General features: G+C 43.4%; 1 protein-coding gene across 5 annotated transcripts in view; it reads left to right on the forward strand.

Moving 5' to 3' along the window:
- The first annotated feature begins 5308 nt into the window (after positions 1–5308).
- The window catches only part of LOC133131747 (inositol hexakisphosphate and diphosphoinositol-pentakisphosphate kinase 2-like), a 39215-nt gene continuing 27417 nt past the window's right edge, over positions 5309–17106 (forward strand). For all 5 annotated transcript variants that reach the window (XM_061247185.1, XM_061247187.1, XM_061247186.1 and 2 more), the window contains exons 1-10: positions 5309–5439; positions 10599–11115; positions 12677–12872; positions 13410–13500; positions 13857–13942; positions 14768–14922; positions 15829–15930; positions 16463–16624; positions 16726–16847; positions 16964–17065. In XM_061247185.1, coding sequence (XP_061103169.1) covers positions 10969–11115; positions 12677–12872; positions 13410–13500; positions 13857–13942; positions 14768–14922; positions 15829–15930; positions 16463–16624; positions 16726–16847; positions 16964–17065 — 1163 coding nt within the window. In that variant the 5' untranslated portion in view covers positions 5309–5439; positions 10599–10968. The remainder of the gene's footprint in view (positions 5440–10598; positions 11116–12676; positions 12873–13409; positions 13501–13856; positions 13943–14767; positions 14923–15828; positions 15931–16462; positions 16625–16725; positions 16848–16963; positions 17066–17106) is intronic.

Consider the following 17106-nt stretch of genomic DNA (forward strand, 5'->3'; position numbering starts at 1 on the left):
GACACATTACTGCAGCCTCAGTACCAATGCTGCCATCTTTACAAGCCCTTTGGGTCATTAGCTAAACCACTTTGACTTCTGTGTAACTTGCACTTACAATTCCTGTTAAAAGGGGACTTTAGAATTGGTTTGGTATACATTTACAGGACTTTAAATGCTGAAATTGTGTTTCTTAAATAATTGATTGAATGTAATTTTTTGAGGAAAATTGTCATGGTTATAGTTTGAAAATATATACATAGCAGAAGCCTACTCTTTTCAATAAGGCATGAACCCCCTTTTTAAATTAGTAAGTTTTTCATAAATGTTATGGATTCATATTTATATTGATTTATTTGTTTGTTTTCTGTTTACTCCATATATTTTATATGTGTTTCAAATTGTTTGGTACATTTTCTAGGAAAGTAGAAAAAATGGGTTTAACAGATTTAAAATAATAGCCTGAGATCTCTCTCTTTGTTTTAAAAACTATTTTTGTATCCCATCATTTTTTGTATACATTTTACTGTAGCATTTCAAAGTGCATTCATGTGCACACACAAACAAACAGAAGCACGCACACACAAACACACATTAAGATGCTTATTTTAATGTTTGCAATTGTCGTGGCATAAGTAATACAACTTCTCCAGCACAATGAACTGCCTTAGTGCCTCCTTACCCTCCTGACCTTGTGAGAAACAGATTTTTTTCACAGCAAGTTTTGTGAATTATTTATTCTGCCTTACAATGTACATACTAGCTCTGGATAGAGTGATGCCAAAATGGCTTTTCGATAAACCTCAGAATTGGGCAGAGGTGCTGATTGTACTCAGATGAAACAAAAGCAAGATAAACAGCACCTCTTGGGCACATTCATTTTTAAAATTTGAATTATTGTCCATATAAAATAACTTGCTCCCATGCTCCGCATGCTGCAATTTACAAGAAGATGTTTTATTTTAATATAAGCAGGAATAAACATGCATTCCAAAATGAAAACATTTATTTTACTATATTGTATGTATAGTGCTGCAAATAATTAAACAGAGCCTGCAGAATCACTTGAGATTGAAAGCTGTCTATCCCGCCCTCCTCCTTGTCTCTGGCTTCTTTCTGCCTAGTACTGCCTGCACTTTAGGCTGAGCTGAGTGCTGTGTGTGAACAGTAACATCTTTTGGGATGAATTCCAGGCCCTTGCATTGACCCATGGGCCTCCCCAGGTTGTGGCTACTGCAGGAGGTCTCTAAATGAACTGTTTATGCACTAGCACACGCCTCCCAGTTCATTTACCATGATGGATGGCTGTCCCACACTAGTGTTCACATGTCATTCTGAGGGAGAGTGTGGATCTTCAGAAACACACACAGCCTGCGGAGTGACTCCAGCGTGCCCGATATGAAAAAGACCCTGGCTCTTATCTTCCCCTTTGTTATCTATGAACCTTGAACTCTGAACTTTGTTCTGCACTGAAGGTTGTTCTGTCTTACCTTTCTCCCTCAGCTCTTAAACACTCATAGTTATGTCCCCATAAGCACTGACAGAAAGGATGTTTTACACTTTTGTTTTCAGGTTGTTCACAATACCCAGTGCAATAAAAACAGTCACTCACTCAAAGGAATTAATCTATTGTTTTAACTTCACTGCCAGAAAAGTAATGCATGTTCAATTTGTCTTGTATATATAAAACAAGAAAACATGATTTTTGGGTTAATCTTATCATAGGATGATATGTGTGCACCAGTTGGAGTACGGGACACCACTCCGACAGAGCCAAGCTCTGGTCTACATGGTTGGCGTCTACATTCATTCCATGCACCATCTTGCTGACAGATTTTTGGAACATGTACACTGAGATTGAGTAGTGCCTTACTTCAAATGTGAATATGAGATTGTACACATGCACTACAGCCATTGCTCTGCTGTGGAGGCCCAATGGAGTGTATTGTTTCTGTTGGTTGCTTGATAAGAGCGCTGACAAGGGTGCACAGAGAGCCCACAAAGAAAGCAGTTCTCCAGAGTTCAGGTGTCAAAAGCAGCCTATGGACTGGAATTGAGTGTAGAGATGGGGACAGGTCTCAGGAGGCCCCTATAGCTATAATGGGGCCTGTTGTCCTGGTTTGACCCAGTGAGGTCACATGCTTTGCAGCACCTCTGGCTGTACAAAATAGGAAACATATATGGGTGTTGGAACTGTGATGGTGTGGAAACAGTGAATCTTTTGTGCATCCAGTCAAGAGAGGGGCAGGGTGGCAGCCTGGCAGGTGAAGTATGCCAGGGTATGGCCTCCATAGATGGACAGCGCAAAATCCATCTGCCAATGATCTTCATGTGCAGAGCACAATATGGGTACACCTCTGCAATAAATAAACCTGTTGGATGTGAGCACATCAATCAGAAGGTGTATTGCATGCACTCAAATTATACTGCATTTGTGCTGGATGTGGCAGTATGACACAGAAGGGGAGCACCAGAATATATAAAAATAAATGCTGTTGATATAACTTGAATTAATATTCCCTTGGGTGTTGGCCAGAAGATACAATGACATCAAACTACAGACACAGTATGTTACTGGAATATCACCAGTGGCTCTTTTTTCTTATTCAAACATTTTTCAAACATTGCAGTGATTGATTTTATTTGTAGTTTAACAATTATATTAATAACCAATAAAGGACTATTCTAAACCAATCCATAAATCAAATAGTTGAAGGAAAATTGCAAGATTTTAAAGAACATGTCAGCAGTACACAATTAATAATATCTTAGCTCTGCCAACTACATGCTGTCACTAGATATACAGTGCCCTCCATAGTGTTCGGTACAAAGAACCATTATGTCTTGATTTGCCTCTGATTTGCCACAATTTTAGATTTGGAATGGCACACTTAACATATGGTTACAGGCTTTATTAAAGGGTATTTTCATCCATTTTGGTTTCACCATATAGTCACCCCATTTCAGGGCAGGATAGCGTTCCGAACACATGGTTTAACAGGTGTTTGTAATTGCTCAGGTATGTTTAATTGGCTCCTTAATGCAGGTATAAGAGAGCTCTCAGCACCTTATCTTTCCTCTAGTCTTCCGATCACCTTCAGAAAATATTATTGTTCTTTATCAACATTAAGACCAAAGTTGATCAGAAACCAAACAGATCAGAAACACTCTTCAGGAGTCAAGTGTGGATTTGTCAATGACCACTGTCCTCAGAAGAATGAACAGAAATACTACACTGCAAGATGGAAACCACTGGTTAGCCGCAAAAATTGGATGGCCAAGTCAAGTTCTTAAAAGAGCAACTACACTTCTGGAAAATGTGGACTGATAAGACAAAGATTAACTTACTCTATATCAGAGTGATGGCAAGAGCAAAGAGAGAAGGAACTGCCCAAGATCCAAAGCATGCCACCTCATCTGTGAAACAAGGTGGTGGGGGTGTTATGGCCTGGGCATTATAGCTGCTGAAGGTACTGGCTCACTGGCTTTCATTTATATGCACTTAAACCACATGTGATTAAAAAAAAAAGACAAATCTTACATTGTGGAGTACAGAAGCAAATAAATAAATGATGGAGCTTTGTCCCAAACATTATGGAGGGCACTCTATGTGTTAAAGGCTAGGTACTGAATATGTAAGGCCCTCTGGTGGAATTGTGTGCAACCTGTGATACTACTGATTTTCCCCTTTCTATACATGATCCCATATGAAGAATGTTATTTTGCATTCAAGGCTTTGGTGGTGCTACTGTTTAATAACCAAAGGGAACTTGTCAAGAGAAATGTGTGCATGTTTGCATTTGTTGATATGTCAGCAAGTCTGTGCTTTGCACCCTCATTTCTCTCAAAGACGAGCCTTCTTAGAGGAGGCTGTTGACCTTGCTGTTTATAAAATACCCTTTTCATCAGAAGCATAGAGGCTCACTGTGACCCCTCCTACCCATCCGCTTATGCCCCCTCCTCCCACTAAATCCACACCAACAACTCCCTGCTTGGGCGGCAAACAGACTTGGTGCCAGGGGAGGGCTGGCTAGGGACTGACACCAAGCTAAGCTAGGGCCCACAGGGGGTCTTTGTGAGAAAGAGGCCATGGTCTGACGTCAGCCCCTGGGCCCAAGTTGGAGAGTGGCCCACACTTGGTCCTGTGTGCTGAACAAGGCCCGTCTGTAACTCCCACAGCATTTAAGCAGCCTTACACTGCCAGACATTGTAAGTGAAGGAAAATCAAGGAAACCCGAGTTAAGTTACATTCATGTGCAAATAATGCTCAGTTTTCACTCTCCTGCCTGAACACCCCGGAGAGGCACTGGGCAAAGATCTTGAATTACGACAGCGTTCTAATGTATTGCATCTGTGCCACTTTTGCTTCATCACTGCAACAATGCCCAGCCTAACCTCACTGGGTCTTGCCCTTGACATATGGAGCCTGATCTGTGCACAACTCATTCCTGCTGTTTGTTTTCACTCTTAAAGTTTGTTTTCAGGACCATGTTACCACAACAGAAGTGACAGTTAGCAGCAACAATCAACCCGAAAGACAAAATGACAAAAACGGTCCACTTGGGAATGTTTTTATTATTATTTACAGAAATATCTGAAGAACTTAACTTGAGAAAATCATACAGTTGCTAGCACAACTAGCCTATTTTATTTAGTTAATCATAGTAATGTTATTCCTTTCGAGAAGGAAGCAATTTAACATGAGTTAAGACAGGAGTGTGTGGATGTAACGGATTCGTGTTACTATATGAAAATATGACCTCGGGAGTTCAGTAATTTAGACCTATAGGTTTTGAGAACTGTTTTCATACTGTGGTTATCCAGTTTCTGCTAGTGGCTGCACTTCGGCAGGCAGCGGCTAGAGGTCTCGCTCCGTCTTGTTTATGGAAGAAAATCAAACAAACATGAATTTCTAGATTTGTGTCGGAATTGGTCACTAGGCCCTACCTCCTGTGTCACTTTGGAGCGCCTATTGGCTGAAACCACATTCGGGCCTTTGACTGTCAAAATCATCAAAGAAGGTAGGTTGCACTTGCAAGCTGTCAAGGGACGAGGAAGCGAATAACCGAAAACGAAGTCGTACTATTCGTAAGTAAAGTCTCATCTGAACTGCAAGCTGTAATCGTGCTTATATTTTCACCAATTACTTATCAAACTCTCTTATACTCTCTATTTTTTTGATGCGATGCCATTTTTAAAAACCTAATGTCATGAATGCAGCGTCTTGTTTACACACCATAGGCTAAACATAGACAAGTTCGCTATTTAGCTAACGTTAGCAATAAAGCTATATAGCTAGCTAACTGGCTACCTATTTGTTAGTGCAGTACAATTATTCGCTGCAGTTAGCCTAGCTGTATCCGCAAGCTATTTGGCTGATGATTCAGTGATGCATAAAGGAAATAACTAACACAATATTTGTGTTACGTGCATGGCTTGTAGTGTTAGCTAGCTAATTTGGTAAGTTACATATCGGGCATGCCATTGGTAATTGATCAACAAGTGACCCTCTCTAGCTACCTACAGATTGTAAACGTTAGCTAAGAACACGTAGCTATTATGTACGTGAGCGAACTATTTTGACAGTCTTAGCTAGCCTAGTAGCAAATGGGGTGATATCAACCGGATCAGCATTAGTTAACCCGCGATTGTTACCAATGAACTTGTGTTTGCTAATTTCCACAATATGTTTACGTAACATTTACTAGCGAACTGTGCTAACATCAGCATTACCATTGCTTTCAGCTTGCTAGACGAATTAAATGCTGACTAGCGCGAGTATTGCTTGCTTGCTTGCTCGCGAGTTAGATATTTTTAAAGCTAGCTATCGTAAGGCATTGCGTGCTAACAAGACGAATGGAGCAGTTGCAGCAGCCCCAAATAGTTATTGCGTTCCGCTGATTTAATCTAAATTCGCGTTTTCGAGATAACTTTAATTTTACATTGCTGACTTGGTGATTCACAAAATACAAATTTAATTTTGAATAAAAAAGTAACATATAACGTCATTTAAAATGTTTTAACGTTCCAAACGTGTTGTTAAATCTGATATGCACGTTAATTGATTATATATTTATCTAGTACATATTGGAATTCTATGAGCTGATAACCTGTCGCTCAACTTCTCATGTGATTTTGACTGTGCTAGTAAGGTGTGACAAATAACATTTGTGATAATCCACACCCTCTACAATAAGCTTACAATTACGAATTGCTCTAAATGTTGTTTGGGGGGAATAACCTCTTATCATGCATTGTTGCATTGGCTGATTAGACGGGTGTACCAAGAAATTAAGCTCCGGGCATTTCATGCCTGGTGTAATCTGGTTAAGCATGGAAAGGATCCTTCGGTTAAATAAGATGCACTCAGACACATATTGGGATTTATGAACTACCTGCTCTGCTTTAATTGAATTGAAACCATGTTTGTGGGCGGCACGGATGGTGCAGTGGGTAGCACTGCCGCCTCACAGCAAGGAGGTCCTGGGTTCAAATCCCTGTTGGCCGGGGAGTTTGCATGTTCTCCCCGTGTTTGCGTGGGTTTCCGGGTACTCCGGGCACTCCGGTTTCCTCGCACAGTCCAAAGACATGCAGATTAGGATGATTGGAGAGTCTAAATTGCCCATAGGTATGAGAGTGTGAGTGAATGGTGTGTGTGCCCTGTGATGGACTGGCGACCTGTCCAGGGTGTATTTCTGCCTTTCGCCCAATGTATGCTGGGATAGGCTCCAGCCCCCCTGCGACCCTGTTCAGGATAAGTGGGATAGGATAATGAATGAATGAATGAAACCATGTTTGTTTTCCATCCCTTGGAGGCTTGTCTTCAGGTAGACAGGCAGGCAGGTCCAAGAACATACAGTATGTTATTACACCCAGAAATCCTTGCAACTCACACAAGCTGTCATAGATCACTTTTCAAAATAAGATTCATTTTATAGTAGTACATGGACACATCAAACCTTCTGTGAAGAAGAATGTTTAGCCTATCGTAAGTTATGATTATGTCAGATGGTGAAAGGTCTTTCTCCTTTTTTGGGGGATGGTAGGGATCAAATTTTCTGTTTCATTTTTGCAGTAAGTCTACTTTCACCATCACAGTACTTTGGAGTGCAAATATTTTGTACTACAGCAATGACAGGTTGATGTGTGTTGTACTGTAAATTGAATCAGCAAATCTCCTTTGTTTTTTTCTTACAGTATCTAAATCTATTGAGCAGAGTCTGATTTACTACTTTACTAATGATTACTTAGTTTGATAAGAAGCTAATTATTACTGATCGTGCTTGTTTTAAATGCAGTCCATTTTGTGTTTGTCTTAAGAGATTGTCGTTATCTGAGAGAATTCAAAAGGAGTGATTATCCAGCACTTACTGTACACTGTGTAATGTATGCTGCTTCCACATATAACCTGTGCTTTGTTGTGAACTGGAGGTGACTCCATTAATTACACAGGCTGTTGTCACAGGGTTAGAAAGGCTTTTTGCAAAGTGTGGATCTTCTGCAGATTATTTGCTATTATAATGTGTTTTTCACAGGGAAAATGAAAATTAGAGCAGCAGTACCAGATTGTAAAACAGCATGCAAATTGTCTGTATTTGTGTTAATTGGGACTCACAAGTACATCAACCCAAAAACATTACGTTTGTTCAAAAGAGTAAACACACCTATATGCACTCAGTGAGGACTTTATTAGGCATGTATTAGACTTATTAAATGTAACTTTTTTTTAAATTTTGCTAAGTCTTTGCTGCTATAGCCTATCCACTTAGAGATTTGAAGCATGATGTGTTCAGTTCAGATATGCTCTTCTGCATACCACTGTTGTAATGTGTAGTTATTTGCGTTACTGTCACCTTCCTGTCAGCTTGAACCAGTCTGGTGAACCAGTCTGGCCATTCTCCTCTGACCTCTGTTATTACCAAGGCGTTTCCACCTACAGAACTGCTGCTCACTGGATGTTTTTTCGCACCATTCTCTGTAAACTCTAGAGAGTACATGGAAATCCCAGGAGATCAGCAGTTTCTGAGATACTCAATCCACTCTGTCTGGTACCAAAAATCTTTCCACGGTCAAAGTCAAAAGGTTACATCACATTTCATCCCCATTCTGACATTTGGTCTGAAAAACAACTGAACCTCTTGACCATGTCTGCATGCTTATGCATTTAGTTGCTGCCACGATTGGCTGATTAAATATTTGCATTGAAATGCTGGTGTACAGGTCTACCTAATAAAGTGATCACTGAGTGTATAACTGGTGAGTTGTCTTCTCCCTCCCTCCTACCCTCACTCCTACCCCCTCTTTTGCTGTCCCTCTGCCCCCTTCCCCCCTGTGTGTGTGTGTGTGTGTGTGTGTGTGTGTGTGTGTGTGTGTGTGTGTGTGTGTGTGTGTGTGTGTGTGTGTGTGTGTGTGTGTGTGTGCAGTTGACATAGCCATATATATATATATATATATATATAGAGGGTCAAACAGCCCCAGAGTTATTAGCCTAGATAGGATTAGTGGTTTCAACACTGATTAGCTTTTATCCAAGATTTGTTCTCCATTGCAAAAACATAATTATTCCAGGTTATCAGGGAATGGCAAGTATCAGTTTAAAGTAGTGTACTATTACACTATTGCACTAATTGAGGACATGCCTCACCCTTGTACAGGGTTAAATGACTCCATCGGACTTCAATATGGCCACAAAGTGCAATGTGTGATATGAGAGCCCTATTGGGAGAGCCAGTGGCTTTGACATTTAGCCTGTTGTTCTGCTCTCATCCTCAGCCAGCACGTCTGAATTACAGCAGTTGCCATCAGTTGTTTTCAGTATCGTTTGTTCGTGTTGCCTTTTAGTGGCCGAGTACCCTAACCTCATTCTTTCTTTGTGCTTCACTCTCGCCACCCCAGGGCTGGTTATATTAAGGATATGCTGAACTTGGCATCCGCCCCTTGAAGGCAGGAAGGCAGTGACGGGGACTGCGGTGGTTTGTTGGCATTTAAAGAGACAGCACACTACTGCCTGGGCAAGTTTGTGTCAACTACATAAACTCTGGAACTGTAGCATTCTGATGTGTGTTGTTTATTGAGGAGTTTAGGCTCAGTGCTCAGTCCCTGCTCTGTGTTTGGAGCCTACTTTGTTCTGTATAAGGCGATAAAACTATTTAAACTATACGATAGAAAAGCGATATCTTAACTAAAAGGTAATAGACGCTATCTTTGCAGAGGAATTGGGGAACACTCTCCTTTAGTCAGGTCTTTGGTCTGCTCAGCCTGTTATCAGGGCACTGCAGTGAAGAAACCACTTTAGTGCAGTCAGAGTGAGTCACTTTGATAAGCTCAGTTTAACTTGCCTATTTACAACACATGCTGAAAGTCACTTTTCTAGCCCCTTTTCTTCTTTAGTAGAATCCATTCTTTATTTCGACAAATGCTATATTTTTTACCCACCTTCTCCTTACATTTGGGAAATAAAATTAGTATGGCTGTGTTTTGTCGTGTTATTTCTGTGCCACCTACCCATGAGAACTGGGCCAGTGACTACTCATACACTACTAGCCAACCTGACCGTAGCGAAGTCTCGTGCCAAGTTTTTATGAAAACGGAAGAAATTATACTTTACACACACACACACACAAAAGCCAATGCTGATCTGGGAGTAATTTTTTAGTTATTTCTCATGAAAGTTGCACTGTTCAGAACATGGTGAGCTAACTTGGTGTTTGGAACACAATGATTTTACATTACTGATTGACCAGACTGTCTTCACACCTGACTCTGTTAAAGGGATGGTGGAAAACTTGCCGTTCTTGGCCCTCGAGTACTGTGATTTGGCAATCCCTGTTGTCCGCTATGGGTCTCTGCACGTCTGTTGAGTGCTGGTCGTGCAATCCAGGCGCCCCGGTAGACTTCATTTATATTGCCAAGTGCTTGGTGATCTGGGATTTTCCTGCTGGATTTGTTTCCATGACTGTAATTCAGTGTTGACAAAATATCCAGATGATGTATTTAGTGTATCTACATAATAGTCTAGTAGTTGTGTGCATGTTTTTATGTAACAGCGTTTTCCCACGGGAATGTTCTCTGTCTCTCCTCACGTCATCACTGGGACATTATCCGCTGACAGAAGGCATCAGTAACTGCATGGGAAAATTTGGTGGTGGCGCACAGTGTAATTAGTGCCTTCAGTAGTTGGGAAGCCTTTGAATAAGACGTTGCTTGTCTGTTTTGCAGTTCTCCCTTTACTTGCAGATGGTGGCCGCTCTAGACTTGCGTTGTCTGCAGCTGTGAAACTGCAGAGTGCTGAGTCAGCAGGCGTGCTTCATGAGAGCCAGGGCGGTGTTAGAATTAGCAGGGCGCTTGAGCCAGCCTCTTCCCAGGGGGCCAAACAAAAGCGCAAGACTATCTTTTAAGTAGAAATCCCAAATTTCAAAGTTTGTAAACTAAAACTTATTTTACCTGGGTGTGCAATTTCATGGATGCTATGTCGACTTTGCGTTGTCATCAGACATGCTGGAGAGTAGCATAATAAGTCGTTATCAATGCATTTTGTGTCCTGTGCTATGCGTTGTGTTCCCCGAGCTGTATTCCCGCTCATGTTGTGTGAATGTGTTTTGTGTTTTTTTTTCTCGCAGGCTGTAGCCCTCGTACACAGCGGAATGAGGTCCCTTTTCATTAGACTGACATCCATCAACTCCTAGGACCACTGGAGAAATGACACAGTATTTTTGAGCGAGGGCGGAGACTTCACCGTTTGTCACCTCGGACCATTCCTGTCACGCTGTGTAACAACTGTACCTCCTCTACGCCTCCCACACCCCTCCACCCGCTTCTCCCCCCCCCCGCACCCCGTCTCCGCCTCCCCCGTGCCCCGTCCCCCGCTCCTCGATCCAGAGCGTGCCCGGGCCACGCCGCTGTGCGGCCCTTCCCCCCGTCGGCGGCCCCCGCGGTGTGTTGGCGTGCGATGGCGCGGCGGGACGCTGAGGGTTGGCGCGGCGGGCTGTGATGTCAGAGCCCAGCAGCCCCGGTGAGAGCCAGCGTGGCGCTCCCAGATTCTTCGTGGGCTGCGAGGACGATGAGAGCGAGAGCCTGGACGACTGCAGCATGAGGACAGACATGGAGCTGTACGAGGACGACGAGGACGCCGACTCGGTGAGGGGGGCGGAGCCGCCGGGGAGGGCAGGGCCAGGGCTCGTAAATCAAGTTTATGTCATTGGTGGATTTCAGATGGCCTCTGACATTTGGTTGCTTACTACCACATCAAGTATGATTAAAGCAACAAAATGAATAAAATTGGATGCAAAGCCCTGAAACCTATTGTATTCATTATTATTATTATTATTATTATTGTTATTCAACCAACCGCAATAACAAATACTGGTAACTTTTTTGCTTATTGGTACACAAGTAGAGGCCCCACGCTCACAACACAATTCCTGAAGGTTGCTCTATAGCACGCTCTATAAGTTCTGAGCTTTGAGAGGCCATAACTTTTGCACCGTTTGTCGTAGAGGCACAAAACTAACAATTTAGAATTTTGTGAAAAACATGGGGAAAAAAAATCTTAAAATAAACCGTAAGTCTGATCGACATGAAATATAAGAACATATGCCAATGAGGCTAAGTCGGTCGTAGTTATGCTAATCATTCTCAAACTTGGTGTCTTTCCAGACAAGTTTGACATAGATGTGTATCAAGTTTGAACATGATCGAGTAAACAACATGGCTGCCACAAATGAAACTGGTGACGATACAATGTAGCCAGATTTGGCATGTTAGGATGGTTTAAGGTGGGAAATCGGTGTAAAGCTTAGATTGCCATACTGATCTCATTCCTTCATTTATTATCTCTCCATGCTATGGATGATCACCAACAGAAGCTGCAATAGTATAAAAGCAATTAGAAGATGTGGACAAATGAACAAACACAAAGTGCAAAAATACTTTCACTTTCCTGTAACTGTGCCAAAATATGACTGATCTGCACCAATACAATTTCATCTTTTATATTTTTCCAATGTAATCACTGATTCATTCCAAACTTAATTAAGTCATATTCCCCATAAAAGGGCACAACATCATGAACAAGACACAATGTCAATAAGATTGATATCTAAAAAAACATCTGCTTTCAAGCTTTAAAAATCCAGCCTTTACAACCATTGTCCACCATTTGAAAACACAATTACTATATTATTGAGTGATGTTCTTATTATTATTTTTTATTATTATTCTTATTAGTTTAGTCTAGTTTGCTGCTAGTTTTGCACCAGAAATGCCATAGTCTATTTGCCCTATTCCAGTTTTAACAACCCTAAACAGGTCTGCCGTAGGAATGAAGTGAGCTGAATCTAAGCACATGATCTGCAATGTTCTGCTGACTCAGCACAAACGTGTTTTTTCTGTTTACATGTTAGTATATGTATGAATGTGCTCCTGTAAACACCATTAAAGGCTAAGTGGATGAGGAAAGGTTTTCATATCTCCTCTCCTATTATGTAATTATACATGGGAGGATGGGTTGAAATGATTATACTTATGACAATTAGATGGATGGTCTACATGATGTAGTCAGCTGTGCTGTAGATGAAGCTGACTTCAGAGAGGAGACTGTGCTCCTTTCAGAATATGACTGTTGTGTAGAGGTAGTTTTGGAGTGGTTGGGATGAGGAGAGGATCTGACTCGACTGGTTGGGACCCCCCTTTCCTGCAGCCCCCAGAGCGGCAGATCGTGGTGGGGATCTGCTCCATGATGAAGAAGTCCAAGTCCAAGCCCATGACGCAGATCCTGGAGAGGCTCTGCAAATTTGAGTACATCACCGTCGTCATCTTCCCCGAGGACGTCATACTCAACGAGCCTGTGGAAAACTGGCCCCTCTGCGACTGCCTCATCTCCTTCCACTCCAAAGGTGATTCGCTCAGGCTGGTCACATGACCGCTGTAGCCCTCAGTTCTGCCGTTGGTCTGGGTGACATGAGTCACGTCTGTCAGAACGACTTCATGGTCTCTTTTATGAGCGTTTCTTGCCTTGTCTCCAGGCAACAAACGTGCTGCAACTGTCTCCTTTGCCCTCTGTTGCTTCAGTTCCCTCTTCTATTGCGCCAGCAAATGCAAACAAATGAATGTGTTTGAATGTGACAAAATGGGGCAATTTTGCCTTTGAGCAGTGATTGTTTTCAGACCTGGGTCATGTACATATTTGTTTTTGATTCGACTACTTTTCTCTATGCTTTACTCAGCTTGCCTGGTGTTTGGAAACCTATGAAGTGCTCTCAAAAATGGCCAAACCGACTTCTGGCAGGCTCAATTGCACAAGGAAAGATCAATAGAGCACAGAAAACTATTTGAATTCAAAACAAATGCTGTACGTATTTGACCCAGGTCTGGTTATTATTGAGCATTGTCAGGTGTATGCCTACAGTACCGTTGTGCTTGTGTATTTTTAGGATTTCCTCTAGACAAGGCTGTGAGTTATGCCAAACTCAGAAACCCACTACTCATCAATGACCTGAACATGCAGTACTTCATACAGGACAGGTATGGCCTTCCCGCGCGGTCACACGTACCACAGAACTATGGCCTGGCAGTGTGTAGAAGTGCGTCTCAAGCATATATTGTGATTGTGGGCCAGATTATGTTGACAAAGGATCGTCTTGTCAAGCCCAGTTAATATGGGGTGCATTGGCACTGCCACAGAGCGTGGCTTGAAATGCACTTTGTTTCATTTTTTATTTATGAGAAAGCCTTACGGTACATTAAGAATGTGCGCCTCATTTGGCTGCCGGCTGAGGTTGTGGTAACGGCAATTTGCTGAAAATTGAAATGATTTCGCCACGCTCTGTCTCCCGCATTCCGGAAGCTCAGTGCACAACCTCAGTTTAATTGCTTTTCAGGAGGGAGGTGTATCGCATCCTGCAGGAAGAAGGGATCGATTTGCCGCGGTACGCCGTATTAAACCGGGACCCAGACAAACCAGATGGTGAGTGCCGGCCTCAGTGGACTCATGCTTTTTCCCATGAGCCTTTTCCTCCCACCGTTCCATCCAACGCGTCTGCAGCCAGCCGGAAAATCAATCAGCCCTTCGCTTCCATTCCAGTTGTTTCTGATTCAGAAAATATATATTTTGCCTGCTAGTTTGCCAACTGTTAGTTCAGTCTTGCCAATCAATTTAATGCTTTATTTAATTGTGTTCCATAGTAAGTACCTCTGCCCCCGGTGTGTTTGGTGTTCAGGATCCACAGAACCCTATATTGAATATGTAATGTGCCTGGCATCTTGCAGCTCTTTATGCCTGTGGCCACTGCCCTGCTTTGAGTCACTGAAGAATGCACGCTTAGTATTTTACACTTTTCTCACACCTTAAGCGGGTGGTTCACAACTCCCTGGTTAATATTTTGGGCTGTCTGCGTGCCTCAGAAGGAGAAATGAATACTGATAAGAGTCTGACAGGCAGTGTGGGCTGTTCATCTAATTAGCATATATGACATCACAGCACAATACAAGTTTTGTGGTGGATCTGAGATGGTAATAATGGCCCGGATTAGCCTTATGATTTCAACGCTAAACGTATGTCGGGGTTGAAATGATCTGTAATCTGACATGCTTAACACGTTTTCTGTCCAGCAGTTTTCAGGTGAGAAACATTTGTGGTATTAAGCTGAAATTATATTGACTATTGATTTTGACGAAGGTCAAAATGTGGTGAGCCATGCAAGGTCAATGGTCTGATTGATCTTTACTAACTGCCCAGCGGCAATTGTGTCCCTCGGTCTCTGATTGGTTGGTATCTGTCCCCATCTCTCAGAGTGTAATCTGGTAGAAGGCGAGGACCACGTGGAGGTGAATGGGGAGATCTTCCAGAAGCCGTTTGTGGAGAAGCCCGTGTGCGCTGAGGACCACAACGTGTACATCTACTACCCTACCTCAGCTGGCGGCGGCAGCCAGCGCCTCTTCCGAAAGGTCCCTCCTCACATTTCAGCTCCCCGGCGCTTCCCAAGCAGGCCAGCCTGATTTAAAGGGCCTCTCGCCCCAGTGACGCACGCAGAGAAACACTTCTGCTGGAGAAAATAGAACAGGCCGTGTGTGAATCTGTAATAACACTCCGCGTCATTAAGCAATAAAGCATGCTGTGGCGTTCAATTTCACGACCCGTTGAGTTGCGGAACAAATCACCTTATCTTTGGCTGTCACTTCCTGTCTTCCTCTCGAGTAGGTGTTATTCAGAGTGATAGTTGGTCTGTTTGTTTTCAGAGTTTGGCTGTCAAGATTGGGGGGGGGGGGGTTATGACGAATAGAACATGATGCTGTTACCTTAACAATGCAGCACTGTGTGCTTGTCAAACTCCCATGAATCTCTGTAATGTCAATCAGTAGCAGCTCATTGAACAGCGATATTGGGTTGTTCAGTTGTATGATGCCAAAACACGAAAGCGATGTCTTTATAACGAGAACAAAGAACAGTCCTGGTGAGATTTAACACACTTATAGAAGGCTTTCTTCTATTATCTGCTCTCACATAGACTTGGGCTTGGTTTTATTTTTATGTGTGTTCTTATGCAGCGAATCTTGAAAGGTTGACTGAGCTGTTGATGTATTTTTGGAACATAGATTTATTTATTCTTTATCTGTTGCAGATGTTCATGTGTAAATTTTGATTGGTCTTGTCTGAAAATAAGCATGTGAATGACTACTAGAATTGTTCTTTTATGATCAGTAGTTTACAAGTATTTAGCATGGATTGTCTGTCTGAACAAGTCAACATTTTAAAAAATGAGAACAAGTTTAGTTGGGCACACAAATAATGCACCAAATAACTCCGCCACAATGTTTTTCAGTCTCATATATCTCTCTGTTTTTCCCCTGCAGATTGGGAGCCGCAGCAGTGTGTACTCCCCAGAGAGCACTGTGCGGAAGACAGGCTCCTACATCTATGAGGAGTTCATGCCCACAGACGGCACTGACGTGAAGGTATGGGAGCGCTGTGCCTGCCCCTCTGCCCCTAACCCTAACCTGCTTAGGAAGGGGCGGCTGTGTCTAACCTCACCTCACTGTGTCCCTGCCCCTCAGCCCCTCTGCCCTTAACCCTAACCCTAACCTGCTTAGGAAGGGGCGGCTGTGTCTAACCTCACCTCACTGTGTGCCTGCCCCTCAGCCCCTCTGCCCTTAACCCTAACCCTAACCTGCTTAGGAAGGGGCGGCTGTGTCTAACCTCACCTCACTGTGTGCCTGCCCCTCAGCCCCTCTGACCCTAACCCTAACCCTAACCTGCTTAGGAAGGGGCGGCTGTGTCTACTCACTGTGTCCCTCACTGTGTCCCTCACTGTGTCCCTCACTGTGTCCCTCACTGTGTCCCTCACTGTGTCCCTCACTGTGTCCCTCACTGTGTCCCTCACTGTGTGCCTCACTGTGTGCCTCACTGTGTCCCTCACTGTGTCCCTCACTGTGTCCCTCACTGTGTGCCTCACTGTGTCCCTCACTGTGTCCCTCACTGTGCCTGCAGGTGTACACCGTGGGGCCTGACTACGCCCACGCAGAGGCCCGCAAGTCGCCCGCCTTGGACGGGAAGGTGGAGCGAGACAGCGAGGGCAAAGAGATCCGCTACCCCGTGATGCTCACTGCCATGGAGAAGCTGGTAGCTCGCAAAGTGTGCCTGGCGTTCCAGGTGGGTCTTCGCCCTCTCGTCCTCCGACCATACTGACGTGAAAGCGCTTTTCTACATTCAGTGTGATAAGACTGTGCCCGTGACCACATAAACCTTTGCAGCAAACGGTGTGCGGGTTTGACCTCCTTCGAGCAAATGGACACTCCTTTGTCTGCGATGTCAACGGCTTCAGCTTTGTGAAGAACTCCATGAAGTACTACGATGACTGTGCCAAAATCCTTGGGTTGGTGAAATGTGCATTATTTCCCTATTTAGCTTCAGTAAATCAGTGAATAATAGCAGTTGTAGCTTGTTCACGTTTTTTGGCAAATCAGTGGAACTGTGGCTGTTCTCTCTCAGGAACATAGTGATGCGGGAGCTGGCTCCCCAGTTCCACATCCCCTGGTCCATCCCCACTGAAGCAGAGGACATTCCCATTGTCCCAACCACATCTGGAACTATGTGAGTGCACAGCCCCCTCCTGCTTATGTAGAAAGAACTAT

Source organism: Conger conger, chromosome 6 (assembly GCF_963514075.1).
Source record: "Conger conger chromosome 6, fConCon1.1, whole genome shotgun sequence".
NCBI classification, from domain to species: Eukaryota; Metazoa; Chordata; class Actinopteri; order Anguilliformes; family Congridae; genus Conger; species Conger conger.